The sequence below is a fragment of the Macaca fascicularis genome, chromosome 13 (assembly GCF_037993035.2).
Source record: "Macaca fascicularis isolate 582-1 chromosome 13, T2T-MFA8v1.1".
NCBI classification, from domain to species: Eukaryota; Metazoa; Chordata; class Mammalia; order Primates; family Cercopithecidae; genus Macaca; species Macaca fascicularis.
The window spans coordinates 97,075,977-97,102,850 of NC_088387.1; the positions used below are offsets into that span (position 1 = coordinate 97,075,977).

General features: G+C 49.8%; 2 protein-coding genes across 5 annotated transcripts in view; one reads left to right on the top strand and one right to left on the bottom strand.

The window, feature by feature from the left end:
• The first annotated feature begins 5,883 nt into the window (after positions 1 to 5,883).
• Positions 5,884 to 13,468, top strand: POMC (proopiomelanocortin). Its single transcript, XM_005576403.5, has 3 exons — positions 5,884 to 5,968; positions 9,723 to 9,874; positions 12,635 to 13,468. The coding sequence occupies exons 2-3, from the start codon at positions 9,743 to 9,745 to the stop codon at positions 13,298 to 13,300; spliced, it is 798 nt and encodes a 265-aa protein (XP_005576460.2). The 5' UTR covers positions 5,884 to 5,968; positions 9,723 to 9,742; the 3' UTR covers positions 13,301 to 13,468.
• A 2,598-nt stretch (positions 13,469 to 16,066) lies between these two features.
• The window catches only part of EFR3B (EFR3 homolog B), a 115,118-nt gene continuing 104,310 nt past the window's right edge, over positions 16,067 to 26,874 (bottom strand). For all 4 annotated transcript variants that reach the window (XM_074012209.1, XM_065527340.1, XM_074012208.1 and 1 more), the window contains 4 exons: positions 25,007 to 25,055; positions 22,711 to 22,817; positions 20,975 to 21,024; positions 16,067 to 20,496 (listed from right to left, as the gene is read on the bottom strand). In XM_074012209.1, coding sequence (XP_073868310.1) covers positions 20,391 to 20,496; positions 20,975 to 21,024; positions 22,711 to 22,817; positions 25,007 to 25,055 — 312 coding nt within the window. In that variant the 3' untranslated portion in view covers positions 16,067 to 20,390. The remainder of the gene's footprint in view (positions 20,497 to 20,974; positions 21,025 to 22,710; positions 22,818 to 25,006; positions 25,056 to 26,874) is intronic.

Here is a 26,874-nt window from a genome sequence, read left to right on the forward strand (position 1 = left end):
TTGGATTTCACACAAAAAAGAATTCTGGGCAAGTCCATAGAGTAAAGTGAAAGCAAGTTTATTCATTAGGAAAGGAAAGGAATGAAAGAATGGCTACTCCATGGGCAGAGCAGCCTGGAGGGCTGCTGGTTAACTTTTTTTTTTTTTTTTTTTTTTTGAGACAGAGTCTCACTCTGTCGCCCAGGTTGGGGTGCAGTGGCGCGATCTTGGCTCACTGCAGCCTCCACCTCCCAGGCTCAAGCAATTCTCTGCCTCAGCCTCCTGAATAGCTGGGATTACAGGCGTCTGCCACCATGCCCGGCTAATTTTTGTATTTTTAGTAGAGATGGGGTTTCACCATCTTGGCCAGGCTGGTCTTGAACTCCTGACCTCATGATCCACCCACCACGACCTCCCAAAGTGCTGGGATTACAGGCCTGAGCCACCACACCTGGCCTGGTTAACTATTTTTGTGGTTATTTCTTGATGGTATGCTAGACAGGGGTGGATTATTTATCCCTCCCCTTTTTAGACCATATAGGGTAACTTCCTGACATTGCCATGGCATCTGTAAACTGTCATGGCACTGGTGGGAGTGTAGCAGTGAGGAGGACCAGAGGTCACTCTCAGTGGCCGTCTTTGTTTTGGTGGGTTTTAGCCAGCTTCTTTACTGCAACCTGTTTTATCAGCAAGTTCTTTATAACCTGTATCTTGTGCCGACCTCCTATCTCATCCTGTGACTTAGAATGCCTTAAACATTGGGAATACAGCCAAGTAGGTCTCGGCCTCATGTTACCCAGCCCCTATTCAAGATGGAGTTGCTCTGGTTCAAATGCCTCTGACAAAGAGGGTTTTAGAGAATTATGAGTTTCTGCAAACTGAGGGTTAAGAGGGAGAGGGTCTCCCTTCCTCATTCATCCCCTTCTACCCTCGCTCTACAAATATTTTTCAAGCACCAACTCTCTACCAGGCACTGATAATGGTAGCTGTGTCCTTGCAGGCAACGGGCACCAGCTGAGCAGCCCCAAGGGCCCCTCTGGACCAAACAACAGCAGGAATGAAGAGGCCCTGGCTGAGCCTAAGGATCACCGAGAAGGGACACTTGTTATTCCATGAGGCAGGGATGGCAGCTGCCCCCAGCTTGTCCATGGAGACTATGGAGAGAGAGTGAAGAAGGGCGTGCCAGGGAGGAGTTGGGGCTCCTCGCTCAGATCCTCAAAGCATGAATTGGTGCTTGCTCCAGCAAGGTCCCCAAAACACAGACACGAGGCAGCTTCATCCCTAAGTCTTCTCTTCTTCCAGTGTAATGTCCCCCATTACCAGCCCCAGTACCTGGAGGCTGACAGCAAGGTCACCCTCCTTGTACCTCCTCACCCATTGCCCCATGTTGGGCTCTCTGCCACCCTGTCCTTGTTGCTGTCCTCTCAGTCATCAGCCTCCCCTGCACCTGCCCTTGTAACGCACTCACAGGCTGGTGACATCTCTTTTCCAATTAAAACCTCAAAGGTGAAAAGCTGGGATGATGAGAGCAGCCCCAGCCCTACGTCTACGGCCACCTGGCATGCCCGCAGCCAGGTGCAGGTGAATCGCCCTGGCCCCAGGAGTCCTCACAAGCAGGGTCTCCCAACGAGCCCATCAGCTACCCTGTCCAAAAGACCCTGTGTCTGCTCCTGTCTTACTTCCTTTCCTCCTTCCTTTCTTCCCTCCTTCCTTCTTTCATTTCTTCCTTCCTTCCTTTCTTCCCTCCCTCCCTCCCTCTCTCCTTCCTTATCTTCCTTGCTTCCTTCGTTCCTTCCCTCCTCCCTTCCTTTATTTCTTCCTTCCCTCCCTTCCTTGCTTCTTCCTCCCTTTCTTCCTCCTTCCCTCCTCCCTTCATTTCTTCCTTCCCTCCCTTCCTTCCTTTTTCCTTCCTTCCTTTTTCCTTCCTTCCTTCCTTCCTTCCTTCCTTCCTTCCTTCCTTCCTTCCTTCCTTCTTTCCTTCCTTCCTCTTCCCTCCTCCCTTCTCACCAGCACTCCCATAGTATTAAGGCTAAGGGCTAGCAGTTGTACAGGACTAACTAGGGGTCAGGCCCTGCTCTAAGAGCTTTATAGGAATTGTCCCCTTTAATCCATATGACAGGCAGTGGTCAAGCTGGACAAACAAAAAGAAGCTTTTGAACCCCTGAAATATCATAGGCAGGAAAAAAACAAGAAAATTACTCAGGTGCAAATCTTGGCTATTATGCAAAAGGAATGCTAACACAGAGAACAGACCAAGAGCCCAGAGGATGGAACCAAGAGCTTCGGAGAATCATTCTAGGCAGTGGAACTGCATCCTGAAGGAACTGGTCACGTGGTCACGTGTGCCAGGCTGGATTTCAGAATTTCTTTTTTTCTCTTTTTCTTCTTCTCCTTCTCCTTCTTCTTTTTTGAGATGGAGCCTTGCTCTGTTGCCCAGGCTGGAGTGCAGAGGCGCAATCTTGTCTCACTGCAACCTCCGCCTCCCAGGTTGAAGTGATTTTCCTGCCTCAGCCTCCCAAGTTGCTGGGATTACAGGCACGCACCACCATGCCTGGCTAATTTTTGTATTTTTAGTAGACATGGGGTTTCACCATGTTGATCAGGCTGGTCTCGAACTCCTGACCTCATGATCTGCTCACGTCAGCCTCCCAAAGTGCTGGGATTATAGGTATGAGCCACCACACCTGGCCCTTTCTGCCATCTTTATCCTTAATCCTACATTACCCTCCACCCACATTCACCATTTAATTCATAGAGTTTTGTTTTTGTTTGAAACGGAGTCTTGCTCTTGTCACCCGAGCTGGAGTGCGGTGGCACGATCTTGGCTCACTGCAACCTCCGCCTCCCGGGTTCAAGCAATTCTCCTGCCTCAGCTTCCGGAGTAGCTAAGACTATAGGCACGTGCCATCATGCCTGGCTAACTTTTGTATTTTTAGTAGAGACGGGTTTTCACCATGTTGACCAGACTGGTCTGAAACTCCTGACCTCAGGTCATCTGCCTACCTCGGCCTCCCAAAGTGCTGGGATTACAGGCGTGAGCCCCTGTGCCTGGCTGAGTTGTGTTGTTTTTATGCCAGGACCAAATAGAAAAATCCACAAAAATAGTGGAGAGATTTCAAAAGCATGCTTTTCTCAGTAACTAACATAATAAGATGACAAATAGTTGGCAAGGATATAGGTAGAGCAAGGATATAGAATATTTGCGAATATACAGAGTCACAGAATACAGCGCAGTGAGACACTTCTTTTGGAGTGCACACGAAGCCCTAATCAAAATGAACCCTCTGTTTATCTGTTAAGCAAGCCTCAAAAAATTTTCAAGATCTGAAATCAAACAGAGCATGTTCTCTGACTACTAGGGAATTAAGCAAAAAATTAGTTTAAAAACATGACTGGAACATCCCCAAGGTTTAGAAGTTTTTTCTTTTTTTCTAAGTTGGTGGTATGAATTGGAAGCGTTAGAAGTTAAGCAGAATATATTTTAATAACCTATAGGTCAAAGAAGACATCTCAATGAAAATAAAAAGATATTTTAAACAAATGGTAATCGAAATGTGACATATCAAAAGTTGTGGGATGCATATAAAGCTGTACTTAGAAAATATGGCCATAAATACATATGTAAAAGAAAGAAGAAAGGAGCCGGGCACAGTGGCATGCATCTACAGTCCCAGCTACTAGGGAGGCTCAGGGGGATCACTTGAGCCCAAGAGTTGAAGACCAGCCCAGGAAATGTAAAAAAAAAAAAAAAAAAAAAAAAAAAAAGAGGGGAAAAAATGGTTCAGTATCAATTATCTAAGTAAAAGTATTTATTTAATTTCCAACTCATGAGTACAGAAAAAGAATAGCTAATTAAACCCGTAGACATAGAAGGCAAGAAATAATAAGAGTAAAAATTTCAGAAATATGAAAAAGTGTACATATAGTACAGAAAATTAACAGAACAAAATGCATTATTAAAAAGACTAATAAAGTGGATAACCCCCTAAGAAAACTAATCAAGAGTCCAGGCATGGTGGCTCATGCCTGTAATCCCAGCACTTTGGGAGGCTGAGGCAGGTGGATCACCTGAGGTCGGGAGTTTGAGACCAGCATGACCAACATGGAGAAACCTCATCTCTACTAAAAATACAAAAAATTAGTCGGGTGTGTTGGCACATGCCTGTAATCCCAGCTACTTGTGAGGCTGAAGCAGGAGAATTGCTTGAACCCGGGAGGCGGAAGTTGTGGTGAGCCGAGATGGCGCCATTGCACTCCCGCCTGGGCAACAAAAGTGAAACTCTGTCTCAAAAAAACAAAACAAAACAAAACAAGATAAATAGTCAAGAAATAAGAGGACACACAAATAACCAATATCAGAGATGAAAAGGGACAAAACTATAGATCCCAGATGCTTAAAAGATATAATAAATAATTTTAAGCCAATAAATTAAATAATTTCGATGAAATAGACAAATTCCAAGAAATACATATCTGACTAAAACAGCCACATGCACTGACAAGATGGGGATGGACTTTTGTGGAAGTCAGAGGAGGTCATACCTCATGCCCCTGGTAGGAAAAGTGGCCAAAGAGAGCTTCAGAGAACAGGGACCGATGGATGGGCTACATCCTGATGTCAGTCAAGCTCCTGGATGGCTGGAGAGAGGAAGGATGTTCTAGTTAGGGAAACAGTTTGGACAATGGAGACCCAGGAAAGCCACGTTCTAGCAGTGTGAATGTTTGTGCATGCTGAAGTGCCAGGATGAAAGGTGGAGAACTGGGAAATGGCCCTGGAAAGGGGCCAAGGCTGGGTGATGAAGCGCCTTGTCTACCGTGGAGGAGCTTGGATCTCTCTTGTGGTCCAAAAGGAAAGGATTGCTGAATGTAAAGCCAATGTCACCAGAAAAGTTGAATCCACAAGAGAGTCCTGGAGTCTAAAAGAGCATCTCATGGGGAATCAGGAAAGTTCTGGCATTTGGCAGATTAAGCAAGTGTCTTCATTTGAAGTACAGTTTAGTCCCAATACTCCCTCTCACACCCACCACATCGCACATTTGGTTTTCTGTATTTACTCCAGGTTAAGGTAGAGTCTCTTACGCTTGGTTTGAGTGCTGTCCTCTTCTCTCTGGTCTGACATTTGGAACAAAAGCCAAGCCAGAACTCCAGGGCCAAGGGGGATGTTGAAAATTGTCTGAGTCCCCAGACCGCCCTGTCAGCACTTCAGCTGCTCTTCACAGCATCACCCTCTCTCTATTTAATGGTTTAAGGTTAACAGGACTTTTTCCTTGAGGCTTGGAGCACAGAAGGAAGCCTCCCCGAAACTAGGCCCTTGGAGAGCAGGCCCCGGGGGAGCAGTGTAGTTCACTTTCACACCCCCAAGACGGCTCCTGACCTCTGCTCCCTCCTCCCCTCCCAAAGTGGAACAGAGAAAATATGATTCCCCACAACTTCCACATCACGGTTTCCAAACAATGGGGAAATCGGAGGCCTCCCCGAGTGCGGACGGACACATTCCGTCTGCGGTGATATTTACCGCCGAATGAGAACCAGGCAGATGCCAGCCCCAGCACGCACGCGGGTAACTTCACCCTCGCCTCGAAGACCTCAGAGGCTGCCCGGCCTGCCCCACACCGGGGTGCTAAGCCTCCCGCCCGTCCTAAGCGGAGACCCAGCGCCATCCATAATTAAGTTCTTCCTGAGGGCGGGCTTCAGGTGCGCCTTCGGCAGGACAGTGCTAATTCCAGCCACTTTCCGGGCGCGTCTCCCCTGCGCTCTTCCCCCGTCTGGAAGCCCCCCTCCCACGCCCCGCGGCCCCCCTTCCTCGGGCCCGGGTTGTTGCTCGTGCGCTGCCGGGAAGGTCAAGGTCCCGCGCCCGCCAGGAGAGCTCGGTAAGTATATAAGGACAGAGGAGCGCGGGACCAAGAGACGGCGAAGGAGGGATAGAAGAGCAGCGACCGAGAGAGGCCGCCGAACGTCCCCGCCCTCAGAGAGCAGCCTCCCGGCACAGGTAAGGGCGCAGCCGGGGGGAACCGCGCTCTTTCCCCGGGATTCCCTGTCCGCGTCCTCGCGATGCAGTCTGCCGGCTCCGGCTCCGAAGGCGGACCTGAGCGCCTCCGGCTCTCCGCGGTCCCGAGTTCTCGGCAAACTTTCTGTGCCGACTGCGGCGTGAGAAGCCGCCGGCAGCTGAGCTGGAGGGCCCACGTCCGGCCCCTGGGCGAACGGCCGCGGAGCTGCAGGCGCTGCCTCCAGAGAGCCGGCGGCCTCCGATCCCCCAAGGGCTCGTCGCGGTCTGGGTTCACGGCGCTCATGTGGGGAAACCGGGACCGCAGGCTGCTAGGGCCCCGGAGGCTCCGAGCGCCTGCTAGGAGGTCTTGGGACAGCCCGGTCTTTTTTTTTTTTTTTTTTTTTTTTTTTTTTTTTTTTTTTGAGACGGAGTTTCGCTCTTGTCGCCCAGGCTGGAAAGCAAAGGGGCGATCTCCGCTCACCGCAACCTCCGCCTCCCGGGTTCAAGCGATTCTCCCGCCTCAGCCTCCCGAGTAGCTGGGATTACAGACATGCGCCACCACATCCGGCTAGTTTTTGTATTTTTAGTAGAGACGGAGTTTCTCCATGTTGATCAGGCTGATCTCAAACTCCCGACCTCAGGTGATCCGCCCGCCTTGGCCTCCCAAAGTTCTGGGATTACAGGCGTGAGCCACAGCACCCGGCCAGCCCGGTCTTTTAGTATCTCTTGCTCCCAATTTCCAGGATAGATGTCACTTCTTGAAAGTCAAATTTCATACACGCTCTCACAATTTAATGTTGGAAACGGGGCAGCAAAGAAAAGGATAAAAGTCATAGTGAACGCCCTACCTTCCAGATTTTTTTGGATTCAGACCCCTGAATCCTTGTTTCCCTGCCCACCTTAGCGCACCCGAGGTGGCCGCGCTATGATAAATTCCTGGGTCAATTACAATACAGAATAGTTGGGTCTCTTCTCTCCAAGACCTAGCTGGGGTTAAAAACAGGTGGCCGGGCGGGAGCTGTCCCAGGTCCTGAAATGCACTGTCCAGTTTCGGATGCCCTCAACAGAACCAGGGGCGGACCGTTTATGGCGCAAACCCTGGGTTCAGGGCGCAGGCAGCCATTTGGAATGATCAAGGCTCAGGTAAGGGGCGTTCCCAGTGAAGGAGAGACAGTCCATTTGGCATTTGGATTCCCCAAATTCTTCATGTTTAAATGGGGCAGGAAGGGTTCTTACAGAATGGCTGGAAGGAGCCAAGGAAAACAAAAGTGTGTGTGGATTTTTTTTTTGTCAGTTTATAAGTTATGCACAGATTATGGCCACTTTAATGACTTAATATTCCTTTGAAACTTTTGTTTTAGGATTCGATGCCTGTATGTCACGGTGTGAGGACAAAATTCCGCCCCTGTGCTCCTCTAATCTTTACAGAAGGGCAAGGCTAGCGTGCAGTTTTAGAGTAACAAACAAAATGATTTGTTGAGCTCACACCTATGAAGTTCGAATAAGTGTAGTTCTACTAAAAAGTTTATCTTTGGATAAGCAAATTGCAAGTTTCTATTTTTCCAGAGCTTTCCATTTTTGGATTATAATACTTGCCCTACTTTAAAAAGTACAACATTTGATATTTCCCCAATAATTTGTTGCTTTAAGAAAATGACACAAAAAGGTAATATTTGTTCATTGTAGAAAACTGAAAATACACATAAGCAAATACACATATACATAAGCAAAATATACAATGCAAACACAAAATCATCTTTCAGGAAGGAATCTGAAACTTTAGCAATAGCCGCCATCTAACGGTTGAGCATCAGAATATAAGCTCTGAGAGGGTGGGAGTGAATATGTTACCAAATTGTACAACACAGCCCACAGGGCATAAGGAGGGGAAATGCTCTCTGGGGCTTTCCAGGAAGGCCTGAAGTCATTGCTTCTAGCAAATGGAAATCACTCCAGAGTAGTTATCTTTGATGACAATTGAAATATAGTTGAGGGAACCATTAGACCTGTATGATTTTATTTTTTTCCTCTACTAATATGTTACTTTACATTTGCATTTGGTGACATATGTAACTACCATTTTTCTGTGACTGTAACATCTGGGCATTTTTCAGAGCTAAATGTGCTACAGTCAACTTGGAGCTTTAATCTAATTGCCTGGTCCACCAAGTTCGGACTGTGTACTTTAACTGGATCACTGGCAGGCTACAATGGGAACAGCCTGTCTCTTGGAGCCAGGAGATGACCAAAGCTCATTCAGTTGCCCCTTTGGCAGAAGCGCCCCTGGGCCAGTCACTGGCTGCCAGCGCCATCTAATGGCTGCTCTGAAAATGCTCAGCCTTGCCAGGCAACGCTTCAGAAGCGAGCCCTGCGCTGGCCCAGCGCCTGGGGAATAGGGCAAGGGTGGGGCAGAGAGAAGGAAGTGGCCTCCTGAAGTAGACAATGAGCACTTCGGAGGACTTTCACTTCCAAAGCCTCCCCTATATAAAAAAGATTTGGCCAACGCCTCCCCAAATGAGAGATTTCTTTTAGGCAAACTTATTTTAAAATGCCAGCGTTCATTAGGAGTGACAAGACACTTAGTCATCCACACTTTAATGTGAATCACTTTTCTCATCTAATTACATTTCTTTCTAGCAGCTGGCTGAGAAGATCTTCTGAAATCCAAAATGATTGTCGGGTTGGTGGTGAGCTGATCTCAGTCCTCGAGATGGCTTCAGGGGGTCCACCTGGTTAAGGGAAATCTGGCAGTGTGAGGGTAGTGCTGGAGAAAGGGGTGGGCGCAAGGGACTAGAGGCATCATGGATGACCCCTCTTTACTGTCCCCTGGTGTCTTGACCTCAGCTTCTGCCCACAGGCACTTTCTGGATTCTTCAAAAGTATCTGCAGTGGCTGTTCCACCAGGAGGTAATTCCCTTCTGGTCTGTCTCTTTCACCTCCACACCTGCATCCTCTACAAATCCTGCCATTTCAGACCACATTTCAGAGATCTAGAGAACAAGACATCTGACATGTGATGTATTCAGAAGATGAGCCAGATTTAAAAGAACTGAAATCTGCTTTATAAATGAAGCTCTCCAAAGTTACTAGAGTCTGGATAATAGTGATCACCAGAGTAATTTGTGTGCAGGACATTAAATCAGGTTGCTTGAAATGCTGCCTAAATTGGCCAGTGGTTTTATTTGCTTTGCTGTCAACCCAATATTCATAGGAAATAGAGTTTCAGAGGAATGATAGGATCCTGGTGGAATAAAAGGGGAAAAGACCATCTTGAGCAGGAATTTCAGGGTCCTCTGTTTTTCCCAAGTTACTTTCACCCCTTAGATCTGGCATGTCAGAGCTACAGCTTCATGTAGTGAAACAGGAGAGTTCTCTGTTAGGAGCTTAGCCTTACCTTGTCACGAACATTAGAGTAATTGTCTCTCTTTGGGCTTCAATTTTCCCATCTCTCATGGGAGGGGCAGAACCAAGCAATCCCCAAAATAGCCTACAGCCTTAACCTTTTTAGGTGTCTCATTTTAATAGAAGACAACAGGGAAATGGCCACAGTTTCCCCAGGTCCATTTCTTCCTCCTTACCACAACTTATACCACCACCCTACTACACACCTCCTTTCTCAGCATTGCTCCTGTCCTTAAAATGCCTTTAACTCCACAAGAGAGCGTGTTGTTAATGTTGGCTCAAAGTCCTTCCTGATGAGTGGCCAACATTGTTTTGCTCCTTGCAGGGGTCCCACCAATCTTGTTTGCTTCTGCAGTGCCTCAGCCTGCCTGGAAGATGCCGAGATCGTGCTGCAGCCGCTCGGGGGCCCTGTTGCTGGCCTTGCTGCTTCAGGCCTCCATGGAAGTGCGTGGCTGGTGCCTGGAGAGCAGCCAGTGTCAGGACCTCACCACGGAAAGCAACCTGCTGGTACGTGGGCCATGACTGCCATCTTGGCTTAGACATCAGATGGGACCGGAGCTGGGAAAGCTCAAAAGAAAGGGGTGTGGGGAAAGGGAAATTCATTCCCAGTGATAGGCATGATTCAACCCAGGGCAGGAGCGAAACTTTGCAGTGAAGTAAGAAATGGGAGAAGGAATGAGGGAAGGAAGCAGCTTCAGGGAGAGGGGTTGAGTCCACAATTTCTGTTTAGTTATCCTTACTTCCTGCCCCATCTTCTATGGAGACCTTGAAACCCTTAAGCTAGAGATGGTGCTATAAGAACAATAATTGCCCCCTCAATCTGTTCTGTACTTTAAATCTTTAGCTTCCCAAACTATTCCTTTTTAAGAAGCTCATATCACTTGCCATTTTCATTCCATATTTCTTACCCTTTTCTTTACTACCAGTTGCAAAACCAGCCAGGTAGTTCTTCAAATCATCTCTGGAAGAAGGAAAAACCAGGGGACTTTTTTTTTTTTTTTCTCCTGTAATTGGTGCCAAATGTCTCATGCTACTTCTGGAGGACTGGCCTTCCCCCATGTCCCTCTGCAGTCTTTCCAGAGCATGTGAAGGCCCTTTGTGTCAGATAGGAGCTCCCTCCAGGTCACCACAGGGTGTATGTATCTGCATGTGTGTGGGGTGTGTGTGTGTGTGTGTGTGTGTGTGTGTGTGTGTTGGGGGGCATAAATGAGTAATGATGCCAAATCCAGAGATTAAAAGGCACACTGAGACCAGGCAAGATGGCTTATGGCTGTAATCCCAGCACTTTTGGATGCTAAGATGGGAGGATTGCTTGAGCCCAGGGATTCAAGACTAGCCTGGGCAACATAGTGAGACCCCCATTTCTACAAAAAATAAAAACGTTAGCCAGGTGTGGTGGCATGTGCCTGTAGTCCCGGCTACTTGGGAGGTTCACTTGAGGCCAAGAGTTTGAGGTCACAGTAAGCTATGATTATGCCATCGTACTTCAGTTTGGGTAACAGAATGGGACCTTGTCTCAAAACAAAACAAAACAAACAAGCAAACAAAAAACCCACACTGTTATTATCAGTGACTGGGATTTTAATCCTGTTACCATCACCTGGCAGGTGCTGAGGGTGGAATGTACATAATTACATTCTGTGTATTTTGTCAGTGCAGAAGCTGAGTTAAGGTGAAGATAGAATGAGGTCCTCAAAGACACAGACCAATTTTCATGTGTAATATAAAATAGAAACGAAGAGTCCAGGGAATTCTGTGAGTTCCAGTTCAGAAAGACCCAAGAGTCTCTTGACTTGAGACACCCACTGCACAGCTCACCAGGGAGGGCGCACTGGACACAGTCAGGACACATGGGTTCTAGTCCCAGTCGTGAGCTGTGGGACCTTGACCAGGTCCTATCACCTCTCTGAGTCTCCTGTTTCATTATCCATCCAGGGGAGGGGAGTGTAAGTTAGTTTTTTCCATTGTTAACATTCCACAGAGCTGTAATTCTAAACACCTGGAGTCGGCAATGTCCAGCTCAACAGAGTGGGTAGAATCCTTTTATTTTCTCCTTTGCTATTCTCAAGTAAGAGAGCAGCCAGTGAGCTTTTCATCTTTTTATCACTGAAAACTCAAGGCTGCAACCTACGCAGCCATTTTCCTAAGCAAATATGTACCACAACTGAGTCCTCCAGGGACAAGGAGCAGAGACACAGGTTCCACAGATGGTGCAATGGAAATAACCCTGGCTTTCCACCCCTCCCTCCAGCCAGAATGAGATTACAGGGAAATGAGCTTGCCCCAGAGCTCACTGGGGGATCTCTCAGAGATCAGCTTAGAAGTCGTGAAAGAACCAAGGTGCAGTTTTGGAGGCTTAGTGCAGAGATGAAGCTGGGGTAGGGCATAAAGTAGGTTTTCCATCACTGAGGTAAGGTTGGGGCATTATTTAAAATATGTTTAAAAATATGGGCCCTAGTAGCCAGACTTCCATCACATGGAGAGATTGTCCCCCAAATTTCAGCCCCACTCCCCTCCTGGACTTGAATTAAACCATATGTATTTATTATATATATATATTTATGAGATGGAGTCTTGCTCTGTTGCCCAGGCTGGTGTATGGAGTGCAGTGGTATGATCTTGCCTCACTGCAGCCTCTACCTCCCGGGTTCAAGTGGTTCTCCTGACTCAGGCTCCTGATACCTGGGATTACAGGCGCCCACCACCACACCCAGCTTATTTATTTATTTATGCTAGAGATGGTATTTCACCATAAATTGGCCATGCTGGTCTTGAACTCCTGACTTCAGGTGATCTGCCTGCCCTGGCCTCCCACAGTGTTGGGATTATAGGCATGAACCACTGCGCCCTGCCCTCAATATTCATTAAGTGCCAATAACTACCACCTGTCTGCCTTTCCTGGAGTCACTCCTTTATGTCAGGCATATAACAATAAGACTTTGGTCCTAGTCACAAAAGCTAGGAATGGCTAGATGGCTAGACAAACCATGGAATGGGATGGGGAGTTTGTTGCAGTTGCCAGGCAGAAGCATGCAGGGGATGGAACAAAAGAGTCGGTGGCAAGATCTTAGATGCCCACGAGTGCCAAGAAAGCAGGTGGGCAGACCTGCTCTGTAGGGAAGCCTCGACGCTTGACACGCCCGACATTGCGCCCTGTGTCCCCGGCACGTGGCGAGGGCAGCCAGGGCCTAGGCGCAGTGACGCGCGCAGTGGCCGGGCCGGGGTGCAGGGCACGGGCTGCCCTCATGCCCTCGCGTCTTCCCCCAGGAGTGCATCCGGGCCTGCAAGCCCGACCTCTCGGCCGAGACTCCGGTGTTTCCGGGCAATGGCGACGAGCAGCCTCTGACCGAGAACCCCCGGAAGTACGTCATGGGCCACTTCCGCTGGGACCGATTCGGCCGCCGCAACAGTAGCAGCGGCAGCGGCGCAGCGCAGAAGCGCGAGGACGTCGCGGCTGGCGAAGACAGCGGCCTGCTACCTGAGGGCGGCCCCAAGCCCCGTGGCGATGGCGCCGAGCCGGGCCCGCGCGAGGGCAAGCGCTCCTACTCCATGGAGCACTTCCGCTGGGGCAAGCCGGTGGGCAAGAAGCGGCGCCCGGTGAAGGTGTACCCCAATGGGGCCGAGGACGAGTCGGCCGAGGCCTTCCCCCTGGAGTTCAAGAGGGAGCTGACCGGCCAGCGGCCCCGGGCGGGGGATGGCCCCGATGGCCCTGCCGACGACAGCGCGGGGCCCCGGGCCGACCTGGAGCACAGCCTGCTGGTGGCGGCCGAGAAGAAGGATGAGGGCCCCTACAGGATGGAGCACTTCCGCTGGGGCAGCCCGCCCAAGGACAAGCGCTACGGCGGCTTCATGACCTCCGAGAAGAGCCAGACTCCCCTGGTGACACTGTTCAAAAACGCCATCATCAAGAACGCCTACAAGAAGGGCCAGTGAGGGCACATCAGGGCCCTGGGGCTACCCTCCCCAGGGAGGTCGACCCCAAAGCCCCTTGCTCTCCCCTGCCCTGCTGCCTCCCAGCCTGGGGGCGGTGGTCGCGGCAGATATTCAGCCTCTTAAAGCTGTCTGTAGTCAGGAAATAAAACCTTTCAAATTTCACATCCACCTCTGACTTTGAATGTAAACTGTGTGAATGAAATAAAAATACGTAGCCGTCAAATAACAGCAGCATGGATCGGAGGAGCACCGTGGTTTCCATGCGGTAAGCTATTTCCCGGGACGTAGTGAGCATGTAAGGAAAATGTGCTTCCTCCCCCTACCCCCAAATGGATCTTCAAGGGATCAGATAGTTTGGGTGAAGGCTCAGGGTGGCTCCAACACCTCTAGGATGGCCGTATTTTCCACACACTCCACTGAGTGGAAGACTGCTCAGCTAGCACACGTGCAAAGGCAGGATTCCTGCAAGAGTGACCCCGGGTGCTCAGGGGCTCCCCGGCTCCTGTCCACCTCCAAAAGCCAGTTGTACAGGTTGAGGCCTACCCACGCCTGGGAGGGCTCTGGACTGTCACGTGAGAAGTCTTGGTAATGTCTCCGGGGAACTGAGTCCTGACTGCTCCTGGCAATCCATAGGACCTTAGGCAAGTCTCTGAACTTCTCCAAAATTTAGTTCTGTCATCTATCCCTCCCTTCCCAGTATGAGGGTTATTGTGAAGATTAAAGGACAAAATGGACATAATCTTTTCATCACAGAAGCTAAGTGTGAGAGCTGAGAGTTGGTATCAGTTCCAATTTGCACTCCCAGGCTACTCACAGATACGCTCAAACATACGGTCTCTCTCACACTCATGGAGACACACGTCTGTTTTAATACAACATACTCTACACAGTTGCTTCTTCCAGCCCCTAGGGCTTAAGCCCTGATTGAGGCCCTCTGATCTCTCCTGCTATGCCCAAGCTCCTCCCTCCCCACATGTTTCAGCTCCAACCCTTCTCATCCTTAGTACTTCCCCCAGGCCTCTCTGATAACAGCTTCCTAACCAACCGGTCTCCTAGACTCCAGCCCTCTCCCCAGCCCATCATATATGAATTCTTCGTATTAGTGTATACAAAATCTTGCTTTCCCCCCCCCCCAACAGTCCCAGGCTCAAGAGTCAAAACAGTGCCCCCACCCCAATTTCTGTCAATTCCAAACTACTAAGCATGGTGGGCAGGACCCTTGTAGATGGGCACTCTCTGTTTACCAAACCCTGCTTCCCAAGTTTCCCTGGATGAAGGCGCTGCCTCACAGTTGCTGGTCTCCTCACAGGCCTCGCATCCTCCTATACCCTCTGCCTGGAATCCCCCACCCTCCCCTGCAATTTTGTTGTTGTTTTCAAGACAAAGTCTCGCTCTGTCACCCAGGCTGGAGTGCATGGCGCTATCTCAGCTCACTGTAACCTTTGTCTCCCGGGTTCAAGCGATTCTCCTGCCTCAACCTCCCAAATAGCTGGGATTACAGGCATGTGCCACCACGCCCAGCTAATTTTTGTATTTTTAGTAGAGACAGGGTTTCACCATATTGGCCAGACTGGTCTGGAACTCCTGACCTCAGGTGATCTGCCCACTTCGGTCTCGCAAAGTGCTGGGATTACAGGGGTGAGCCACCACCCCTGGCTCCCCTACCATTTTGAATGCAACTCTCTTTTCAGTATGAACTCAGGCTCATGTCCACCTTTGTGGGGCAAGTGATGCCCTTTGCCAGGTGCCCTGTTCATTTTCAGTGTATCTGCCATCAGCCCCTTTCACACTAGAGGGCATGCTGTCCGGCTTGGATGGCAAGTTCCTTGCTGCATCCATGCCTATCTTCTCTCAGGAAAATTCCAAGCTTTGCAAGGGCAGAAGCCAGGTGTGTGTTTCTTTTGTATCTCCCCATAGTGCTGTCACAATGCTGGGACCACAGGTTTGCACATTTACATGCATTTACAATTCACATGAGACTTACCACATAGAGATGCACACATATATGTCAAATGCACTAGATAGACCAGTGCAGTATAGAGCAAAGCCAGCTGGGAAGCCTCTGTGTGTGGCGCTGACATATGCACCCCATGTTATTTTGATGCTCTGGGAGTTCACAATGAAAAAATAATTGGGAATTCTCCCTGTGAAGTTTTGATATGCGGTGAGTCAGAAAGCCAGATTCTTTTTTTGTTTTTGAGACAGGGTCTCGCTCTGTCTCCCAGGCTGCAGTGCAGTGGTGCAATCTCGGCTCACTGCAACCTCTGCCTCCTGGGTTCAAGTGATTTCCTCACCTCAACCTCCCGAGTACCTGGGAGTACAGGCGTCCGCCACCACACCTGGCTAATTTTTGTATTTTTAGTAGAGACGGAGTTTTACCATGTTGGCCAGGCTGGTCTCGAACTCCTGGCCTCAAGTGATCCACCCATTTTGGCCTTCCAAAGTGCTGGGATTATAGGCATGAGCCACTGCACCTGGCCAGGAAGCCAGATTCTTAAGACAAGGTGTTCCCCAATATGGCTTACATGGAATGTGCTAGAATGAATAATGGCCTAGGCCTTCCTAACAGGATGCTCCCATGCTGGACATGCTGGGCCTAAGGTTTCCATCTTGGTAGCCTCCTTTCCCCCGCACCTTCTCCCTCTAAGACAGGTAAAGTCATGGTTAGTGGAGGTGGCTAAATGTCAGTAGTACACTGTTGGTATTTTCAGATCGCATTTGCTTCTCAAAAAAAACCATTTGCTTTAAAGAAATCAAACAGCCATGTGGTGACAACATTAACATTTATTTGAAAAGGGCATCATGATGGCTCACTGGGAGATCGCGACTAATAGTCCTAGAGAATGATTTGGCTAAGAGTCCTTCTTCCTACACTTCCCCCCACTCCCCCTTTCCCACTTCCCGAAAATAAAACTAATCAATTCAATGGGTTTAAAATACAGAAAACCGCCACGGGCACTAATTCTGTACTCACATATAAATACACAAGCTATTATATACACATATTGTCAACTACAAACTATACTACACACACATGCACACACACACTCAGCCAGGTTGTGAGGCTCTAAGTGGACACAGACACATTACGAGGTATGGGCTGCAGCATTTGTGGATTCATAACTCTGCCTCCACGTGCCAGAAATCAACAGTCATGGGGGTAGAGCTTGGAAGAGGAAGGTGACTGGCTTGGGTGGCCCCACGGTCCCCTGAAGGAGAGGAGATCTGGCCAACCAGGCTGGGGCTAAAGGGAGCACAGAAAACTGGCTTTGGCCTCAGGCCCTTCCCGACACCCTCCTGTCCCCGCCCTCCTGTACCCCCGCCCTCCTGTCTCCGCCATACCCAGCCAGCTAGGCTCTAGGATGGGCCCATCATGACTATCCTTCTGCAGTCTTCAGACCTAGGCCAGATTTGGGGTAAGGGGCCACTCTAACCAGAATATTTCTAGGGTTAACGGGATGAAGAGGCAACACGTTGCCCTAAACCTTTCCCCAGGTGTGAGGGAGATGCCTGGTTTCAGCAAGACCTGCCTGCCAAGGTCTGGGGTCACAGGAAGTAGGCCTGGTCTGCCCTGATGATGCCATCTCCCTGTCTACCTTTAAACCTAGTATCTACCTAACAGCCCAGGTTAGCCCTTTCCCACAGGACCCCAACCGGCCAGCTGCCATTTCCTGGTCATGAAGAGGAACTGGGAAAAACAGACTCACATTTCCCAGACATTCTCTGTCACCAGGTCAGAAGGCCTGGGGACAATGGAATGGAAACTGCAAGGCCTCACATCCCAGGGTCCCCAGAGGAGCCCAGAGGTCTGGCCTGAGCTGTTCAGAAGAACCCCTGGCTAGTCTGATTCTTAGTCCAGCTGAAACGTGTTCTATGGGATCTAGAACACCCAGGGCAAAAGGCGGCATATCTAAGACACTTGTGCTTCTTCAAGTACTTTAGTGGGTCCAGACCTCCTCTTTTCCTGCTCATTCATTTATATTTGTACATGAGAAAGTGGGTTGGACAGAGTGGGGTATCTGAGGACTTTTCTAGGTCTTCTGACCTGCTCAGGCTCCTTCTACAGTGAGAAGGTTGTTCAGGAGTTAAGAAACCACTGATTTCTACTTTTCAAAGAGGGAAATGGAAACAGGCACAAGGCGCTGGGGACTCCATTGCAAGGAAAACAGAGGGAGCCTCGGGACCACACTGGTGCTTTCTGCTGATCTGCTTCTTATCCATTCACCTGACTCCACCAAATTAACAGAACTTCCAAATCTCAAATACATTCCTGCCTTCTCAGTGCTGTCAGCAGAGTCCTGACCAACGCTAGCCCTTCCCCACAGAGCCGCAGTCTTTGGGCTTTGGGAGCAGCTGGTCTCAATGGGCTTACTGACTCCTCTTTGCTCAAAATCACAGCAGAGAAGGGTGGCAAAAAGGGGCACAATGCAGTGCCACCAGCCTCCGGGGGCTTGGAACGCAGGACTCACTGATGCCAGGCCAAGGGCCGGGGTGCCTCCCTCCCCTCCGGATCCCGTCAAACTGCTTTGCCTCTCTCTCAGGGCCTGTGCTAGGGTGAGGAGATTACCTACGATCACACTCACCTTCATCTTTCTGATTCTGGCCTATTTGGCCAGAATCCAGGTTCTACTCCATGTCAGCAGACAACCCAACACTCTCCTGAGTGTAAGTTTAAATGAAACTGAGAAGAGGGCACTCAAAAAATGACCAGTTCTTCAAAAGAAGCACTTTTTTTGCCAAGCAGCAGTGATGGAAAGGAAAAGCTGCCTGGGACAGATGGAGAGGTAACAGCAGAGTCTAAGCAGCAGGAACCTGCGCCTTTTCTGTCTCTCTATTCACAGGATGGGGATGAGGGGCAGAAACATCTGAGTGGACCTGGGGGTCTCTGGTTCTAATGCTGGCTCTGGAAAGATGCTCCAGGGAGGCGACTGCCAAGTCACAGAACCAGCGTTCACAGGCAGTGCTCAGGATGAAGCTGCCACTGGGGAACTGTAATGTCAAGTAGGCCCAAGAAACAGTGGGTCTCTCACCCAAGCTGGGCACAGGATAAAACCTGGGAGGAGCCAGTGAGGAAAGAACATGTTTGTGAATCAAGATTTCAATTTTCTTTAAAGTTTCTTTCAAAGGTTAGTTGCTGTCAAGTTTGAGTTAATTTAAAGGTGGTTTTTAAATACAGAAATATTAAAGAGAAGTCTAAGTTCATGCTTGTAAAATTGGGTTGAGCATAAGCCAGAGACCACAAAACACAGCCAAAAAGCCTTGGGGGTGCAGGAGCCTCCATGCCTGGGCCCTGCCCTCAGGCCATTCAGAAGCCGCGTGCCAAGCCGGGTGCAGTGGCTCACGCCTGTAATCCCAGCACTTTGAGAGGCTGAGGCGGGCGGATCCCTCGAGGTCAGGAGTTCGAGACCAGCCTGGCCAACACGGTGAAACCCCATTTCTACTAAAAACACAAAATTCGCCAGGCATGGTGGCATATGCCTGTAATCCCAGCTACTCAGGAGGCTGAGGCGGGAGAATCACTTAAACTCAGGAGTTCGAGGCCAGCCTGGGCAACATAGTGAGACCCCCATCTCTAGAAAAAAAAATAAAAATAGATTCCTTTGGATCAAGAAATCTACTCACCCTGCCTCCTTTAGAAAGCAGACTCCAGGGAGAGAACATCTGACACTCACATCTTACTGTAGGTTATGTCGGCTCAGAGGAGTTACAGGAAATGTGACTAACAGAGAAGGAAAGGAAGATTTTGGACCACACGGCACTGCCATGGGCGGAGCCCCAGGTGAGGTTCTGTCAGTGGCACCCCGGGAGACACAAAGGCTCCTGGAGAAGGGGCCAGAAAGGGGAATTGGCAAAGAAGGTAGCAAACTGCCTCCTGGGCGGCTCCGCCCGGCTCCGTGTTAGCTCCTCTCCGCACACCCTCATTACACAGACATAGACGGCACACCAGGAAAACAGGAACCCGGAACCCAAAGGGGTCTCCATGGCCTCTCCCAAGCCACAGGCGTTGCCAGGTGGTGCCAATGTCCCAGACTTTGTCCAGAGAGTGAAGAAATCATCCTAATATTAGGTGTTAGATCCTTCTTTCTTCAAACGGAACATCTAAAGAGTTGGCTTCTGATATCCTTGAGCCCCAAAACGCCACTCATCCCACCCTCCCCACTCTCCTACAACCCAGGTCAGGCTGGGAACCTTTTCCATAGGAGGTGATATGGGCAAATCTTGAGGACCCTGCAGTTCCCCTCCGAGATTATCTTGTTCGGCCTTTCCTCAACCCAGAGGTGCCAGGAACACCTTGGGACCCTCAGAAGAAAGACATCACAGAGAGAGAAGCCAACTCTGGAAAACATCCAGCAGACAGGACCGTGGAAGCCCAACACAAGCTCCTCAAGAACAAAGGAGGTAAGAAGCTGCTACAGGGACCACACTTGCCCGCTGGGACTGCTGATGCCACAGGCCCGCCTCCTGCCAGCCTTGCATCCTGCTTCCTACCCTTTGCTGCCTTTGTCTCCACCCCAGCTCCATTACAAGGGCTCAGCATTCATTAATGGTAGAAACACAGACAAATGGGAGATGAGCAAGAGACTGAGAGACACAGCAGGGACACAGGCGGGGAGCAGGGGCAGTGCTGGGGAGGAGAGAGCCATCCCCCTCTCAGCCTTCCTTCCGCAGGGGAGTAGAGTCCTTAGCTTCCTCTCACCAACCAAGTCTCCATCCAGCTCACTCCTCTGGGGAGGACATGCACCCCCTGTGGAAGCCCTTCACTCAAAACACCAAGCAGGAGCTTCTAAGCCCCTTTCCCCCGGCTTCTCTCGAGAGACACCCCACGATTCTCTGCCCCTGCTGACATAAGAGAAGACGAAGAGGGCGCAGGTGAGACGCTGATTGGTGAGATCTCCCTCTGGGAAGACGAGGAGGAGGTAGGAGGGCCAAGAAGGACCAGAGAGTCTCCACTTTGGCTTAGCCTGGGAGGCGCTGCCATCCAAGGTGACATTTTCTCAGAGATCCCAGCCAGATCTCCATGTGGTCGGGTGGGCATGAAGTGAGCCCCTCCTCAGACCCCGTCCCCTAGAGGGGCTCCGGCTCTTAGAATTCAGTATACACACAGATCGGGAAACTTCATTTCGTAGACAGGGATGGAGTGGTTCTGCGGCTGACCGTAGGCTGCAGTGATGGTTCCCGATGGGCTTGGTGGGGGCCTAGGCGGCAGGAACACATGGGGAGAAAGGCATGAAAAGAGAATTTCAGGATCCCACCTTTGTGCAACCAAACAGAGTAGGTGACTTGGGTTTCTTTTTGCACAGGGACCAGTGACCCCTTCATTCCACAGGTTCCCAGGATTCCAGATTTTACTAGAATCTACAGCTTGGAGTCAAGCTTCTCTGCAGGCTCCGCAGTGACACTGCTGCTTTAGAAAGTGCCAGCCTGGGACACTAGGACTCTTGGGTCTTTCCAGGTTTCATTGAGGCGGCCTCTTTCCCTCTCTGGTCTCTATTTCCTTGTATAGGGAGGGTTAGAGTTGGTGGCCGCCTCCAGCCCAGGGGATAGAGATTGCGGTGGGGTAGGAGGAGTTGGGGAGGGGAGGAGGGAAGACAGGGGTGAGAGAAGGACTCAGGATGAGGAACCCCAATACTGGGTCACAGAGGTCAAGGTCCCCTGCCCAGGGTTGCCACTTACCGGATGGTGATTTCAAAGATCTGATTGAGTTTGCTCTGGAGCAGCGATGCCTAGACACAAACAGGGGGAAGTGAGCTGGCAGGGGTGGGGGGCTCAGAACCTTTGCCAGCTGGCTCAGGGTGTCCAGAGTATACGCTGGAGGTACAGGGCAGCCACAGCCTTAGGAAGGCAGGCAGAGGTGAACACGCTCCAGCACTTATCCACTGGACCCTGACTGCAGATTCGGATCAGGGAAAGCCACCTACTGAAGGCTGGCTGGGGATAGGACAGAGGCTCAGAATCACCAGGGAGGATGTCAGCAGGCAGCTCTGGAAGGTCCTTCTCCTTAAGATGGGGCAGTAAGGGCTGCTGGGCATGGAGTCAGGAGACTGCCCTAGTGCCAGCTCTTTTCTTTCTTTTTTTTAATTTAATTTAATTTTTTTTTTTAATTGAGAAGGAGTCTTGCTCTGTCACCCAGGCTGGAGTGCAGTGGCATGACCTCAGCTCACTGCAACCTCTGCCTCCTGGGTTCAAGCAAGTCTCCCAACTCCTCCTGAGTGACTGGGATTACAGGCGCCTGCCACCATGCCCGGCTAATTTTTGTATTTTTAGTAGAAATGGGGTTTTGCTATGTTGGCCAGTCCGGTCTTGAACTCCTGATCTCAGGTGATCCGTCTGCTTCAGCCTCCCAAAGTGCTGGGAGTACAGGCATGGGCCACTGTGCCCAGCCTGTGCCAGCTCTTTTCTAACTTGCAAGGGGCAGCGCTGCAAAACTGGTGGCTTAGAGATGATCTCTGATTACTTCTGGCTGTAATGAGGTCAATGATGCAGAGTGGGACTGCACGTGTTCCGTGACTGGGCCCTAATTCCTAGCTCATGAAATGGGCATCCCTCTCAAAGTGGGACGAGAGGTTAGGACAACACAGGCCCGTGAAAATCTACATGTTATATATGTACTCATATATGAATATTATATATGAAATATATAAAACAGAAAATTATACATATTATATTTTGTTGGGAGAATAGGTTATTTGTAGATTTTGAATGTTTACAGTTAAGTTTCATTGTTACTAAGCTTGACATTAGGGGCTAATAAATCCCGGCGTAGAATCAATTTCAGAACTGTCTGAGCTCCTCCCTCCAGTCTAAACATGGCTCCTCGTTTCTATGTGTCCAGCTGCCTCTCTCTCTGGTCTCTTTGCCAAGGCCTGGCTGTTCCATCCCCCTGCTAAGGTACCCTGGTTGGAAGAGGGTCCTGCTGCCAACATTGACCATCTTCCTTTGCCACACACCCCTCCCCCATCACTCCATAACGTGGGGATCATAATGGCACCAACTTCATGGAGTTATCATGAGAATGAAAGTGGCTCATGAATAGAAGAAGCTGTTGTCCGCAGTGAGTGCTGTTCGTGTGCCTGCTGTCAGGACCACAGTGAGCATGATCTGACTGCCAGACAGGTGCCTCAGCTCAGGACTTCTTCTTTAAGTGAAAAGTGTGAGATCTCAGAGAGACCCAAGACAAACACCCAAGTCTTTTCGTTCATAGGGGAGCAATGCAGCATCGGGGCGTTGGGGAAAGCCTGGTGGGGCAACAGCAGAGCTCCCTGCGTTGGAATACAAGCCCTAATGTCTGCCAGGGGATGGAGGTGGGGTGGTCAAAGAGCCAAGATCTCCTGGGAACTTAATCCTGTCCTGGACCCAAATTCAGTTTTGACTCGGCTCCCTAGGACTCGCCCATGTCACGCTTCACTTACCCGGGCCCCGCAGTGTGCGGCAATCTCCTCGAAGGGTGCCTTCTGGAACTTCTCCACCACCTGCCGCCGCCGCTCACGCTCCTGCTCCTCCACTGCTACACTGTCCACTGCGACGCAGAGAGCTGGGTTAGTGCCAGGCCCTGCTCACTGAGGGGAAGGGGAGGGACTCCTCCGGGGAGCACTGTCCATGAGCATTGCTTGGGCTCTCCCCTCGTCTGAAGAGTAGGGGACAGTGGTGTAGAGGTGTGGTGCCCTCACTCAGCCCTGGAAGGCAGGACCACTTCCTGATTCTGTCTGAGGGCTCAGCCTTCTTCCTCATGTAAGAATTTGAGAACTATATGGGAGGACATTTCAGCGGGGCTCTTATAGCCCCAAGTAGCTGCTCTCCCACCAGGACTCTTAAATTGAAGGTCCTGAACAGTTGGTCCTTCGAGTACTCTGTGGGTATTTTGTAAAGGGACATCGAGGCTGGGTGTGGTGGCTCACACTTGTAATCCCAGCATTTTGGGAGGCCGAGGTGGGAGGATACCTTGAGGTCAGGAGTTTGAGACCAGCCTGGCCATCATGGTGAAACCCCCTCTCTAATAAAAATATAAAAATTAGCCAGGCGTGGTGGCACATGCCTGTAGTCTCAGCTACTTGGGAGGCTGAGGCAGGAGGATTGCTTGAACCAGGGAGGTGGAAGTTGCAGTGAGCTAAGATTGCGCCATTGTACTCTAGCCTGGTGACAGAATGAGACTCCATCTCAAAAATAAATAAACAAAAAAAGAAAAGGGACATTGACAATGGTAAAGCCGCACAGACCACGAAAGCCAACACGCAACACCTGTGGCAGGGCAGCCCGAGGCCATTTAGTTTAAGGCTTCTACACATGCTGCTTGGTATCCAAGACGAGTTAGCACCAAGAAGAAAAAGGGGTGTGTGTCACACATGTCCATCATACTGTTGGGTTTTTTAAAATAGAGATGAGGTCTCACTATGTTGCCCAGGCTGGTCTCAAACTTCTGGGCTCAAAGGATCCTCCTATCTTGGCCTCCCAAAGTGCTGGGATTACAGGTGTGAGCCACTATGCCTGGCCCAGACTCAGTTTCAGAAGGCAAGAAATGGCCAGGTGCAGTGGGTTATGCCTGTAATCCCAGCACTTTGGGAGGCTAAGGAGGGCTGACTACCTAAGGTCAGGAGTTCGAGACCAGCCTGGCCAACATGGTGAAACCCTGTTTCTACTAAAAATACAAAAATTAGCCAGGTGTGGTGGCAGGCGCCTGTAATCCCAGTTACTTGGGAGGCTGAGGCAGGAGAATTGCTTGAACCCAGGAGGCAGAGGTTGTAGTGAGCCAAGATGGTGTCACTGCACTCCAACCTGGGTGACAGGGCAAGACTGTCTCAGAAAAAAAAAAAAAAGGGCAAGAAATGTGTACATTCAGAGAGACTACCATTAATGATGACAAAAAGTTAAAAGTTTGGCATTTACGGCATAATTTGTCAACAGTTAGAAAAAATCTGTTGTTGTCCAATGATCCAGATAGAGGGGTAACAATGCATTTTAAAATCATCTGCCCTTATTAAATAGACATTCATATGATTCATTCTTAATATCTTCCATTGGCCAGCTTGTTCTTTTGTATCACAATTCACCAAAAAAAAAAAAAAAAAAAAAAAAAAAATTTACTCTGAATTGCTTTCTACCTACAGCTGTCAACTGATGACTTTTTTTTTTTTTTTTTTTTTTTTTTTGAGATGGAGTCTTGCTTTGTCGCCTAGGCTGGAGTGCAGTGGTGCAATCTCAGCTCACTGCAACCTCTGCCTCCTAGGTTCAAGCAATTCTCCTGCCTCAGCCTCCCGAGTAGCTGTGATTACAGGTGCATGCCACCATGCCTGGCTAATTTTTGCATTTTTTCAGTAGAGACAGGGTTTTACCATATTAGCCAGGCTGGTCTCCAACTCCTGACTTTGAGATCTGCCCACCTCGGCCTCCCAAAGTGCTGGGATTATATGCTGGCGTAAGCCACTGCGCCCAGCCAACTGATTACTTTTAAAGTCAGCTGTCCTTAGTGGCAAAAGCGTTGCCCACTGTGGGCCACACAGGGCCCCACTACTGACCCCCGTCAGGAGAGAAGGGACATTCAGTGGCAGCTTTGGTGGCTGTGATGAGTTGGTCAAAAGCCACCAGCCTCTCCCTTCATGCAGGTGCTAGATCCCACTGCGGAGGGTGGTAGGTCCTGCTGCATCTGTAGGAACAGGCCCAAGGACCCCACCCCATTTTGCCTTCTAACCAGAGTCCCTTGGCCTGACTTACCAATGGCTTTCTTCAGTGTCTCATAGGTGATCTCCTCGGCAGGCACTCGCTGAAGGAGAAGGGACAGAGGTGCTCAGAAAGTCAGGGGGCAGAGAAAGGAGGCAGCCCTGGCACCCCCAGCTCTCTGGCAGCCCCTTGCTTCTTAGAAGAAAGTCCCAATGGGCAGGAAGTCCCTCAGGATACCCCCAGCCCCATCAGGGTCTCGGAAGCTCCCTAAGCTGGCACAGAGGACAGTGACATGCAGCGGGGAAGCTCATTCCTCATCAGATTCAGACTCAGAACAGAGTCCTGAGTCTCATGTAAAAGAACGCACTGTCCCCTGCCTCCTCCCCAAGCCTGTCCATCAAGCACCATAAGAGGAAAATACTGCTATCTTATCTTATCTTATTTTATTTTATTTTATTTTATTTTATTTTATTTTAGACAGAGTCTTACTCTGTTGCCCAGGCTGGAGCGTAGTGGCGCAATCACCGCTCACTGCAACCTCTGCCTCCTGGGTTCAAGTGATTCTCCTGCCTCAGCCTTCCAAGTAGCTGGGATTACAGGCGTGCACCACCACGCCTGGCTAATTTTTATATTTTTAGTAGAGACGGGTTTTACCATGTTGGTAAGCGATTCTCAAGAGAATCGCTTGAAACTGGGAGGTGGAGATAGCGGTGAGCCGAGATCACACCACTGCACTCCAGCCTGGGCAACAGAAGGAGACTCTGTCTTAAAAAAAAAAAAAAAAGAGGTGACCGGGCCCCCACAGACTGCTGAGGTTCCAAGGAGTTGCCCCACTCAGTCGTCTGCAAAGCCTGTAAAAGGAGATGGAAAATAATAACACTCAAAGAAGGGAGCTCCACAGATGCTGAAAATAGTGAAGGAATTTGGACTAAATTCCAGAAATTACTCAGTAGACAATGAACTATTAGACCTATGATTTACCCATGCTTTATCTTTTTTTTTTTTTTGAGATGGAGTTTTGCTCTCATCACCCAGGCTGGAGTGTAATGGCACGATCTTTGCTCACTACAACCTCCACCTCCCAGTTGGTTTCAAGTGATTTTCCTGCCTCAGCCTCCCCAGTAGCTGGGTTACAGGTGGCCGCCACCAGGCCCGGCCAAGTTTTTGTATTTTTGGTAAAGACGGGGTTTCACCATGTTGATCAGGCTGGTCTCGAACTCCTGACCTCAGGTGATCCTCCTGCCTCAGCCTCCCAAAGTTCTGAGATTACAGGCGTGAGCCACCACGCCCTGCCTGATGCTCTATCATTTAAACTTAATCTTAAGCAAAAGCGCAGACACAGAATGATTTCAATGATATAAAGTTCCAGAAGTAATGCAACTCAGGCTAGGAGCTCCCTTAGGGGAAGGGACACGGGGCAGGGCCCCTGGGCAATGACAGTGTTCCACTCTCTCATCCAGGAGTGATTGCATGGGCATATACACTTTACGAAAATTCACTGAGTTGTGCACTTTTTGATTTGTTTGGCATTTTTGTTTGAGTAGGAGAGGACGGAAGAATAGGTATGCTATAAAGTCATTTAACAAACATTAAGTGAGTACCAACTACATACAGGACTGTAGGTGAGTCCATAGAAACTGCACAATTTGTTAGCATAGGAATTACATGCAAGAGAGAGCTGTGCTCGGCTTTAACTCGCTCTGAGGACTTATGCTCTGTACGTCCATCCATTCATCCACTGTCAGCACTGAGCAACATTGGATATTCACCTGCAGGGTGCTAGGGAACTGTGTGGTGGCAACAGTCAAAGAAAAGGCCGCTCTCTGGGCAAGAGAGAAGGGATACTCCCTGGGCAAGAGCAGGGGGAGAGAAGTTTAGGAAACCGAACAGGGGCCGGGCACCAGAGAACAGACAGTTCACAG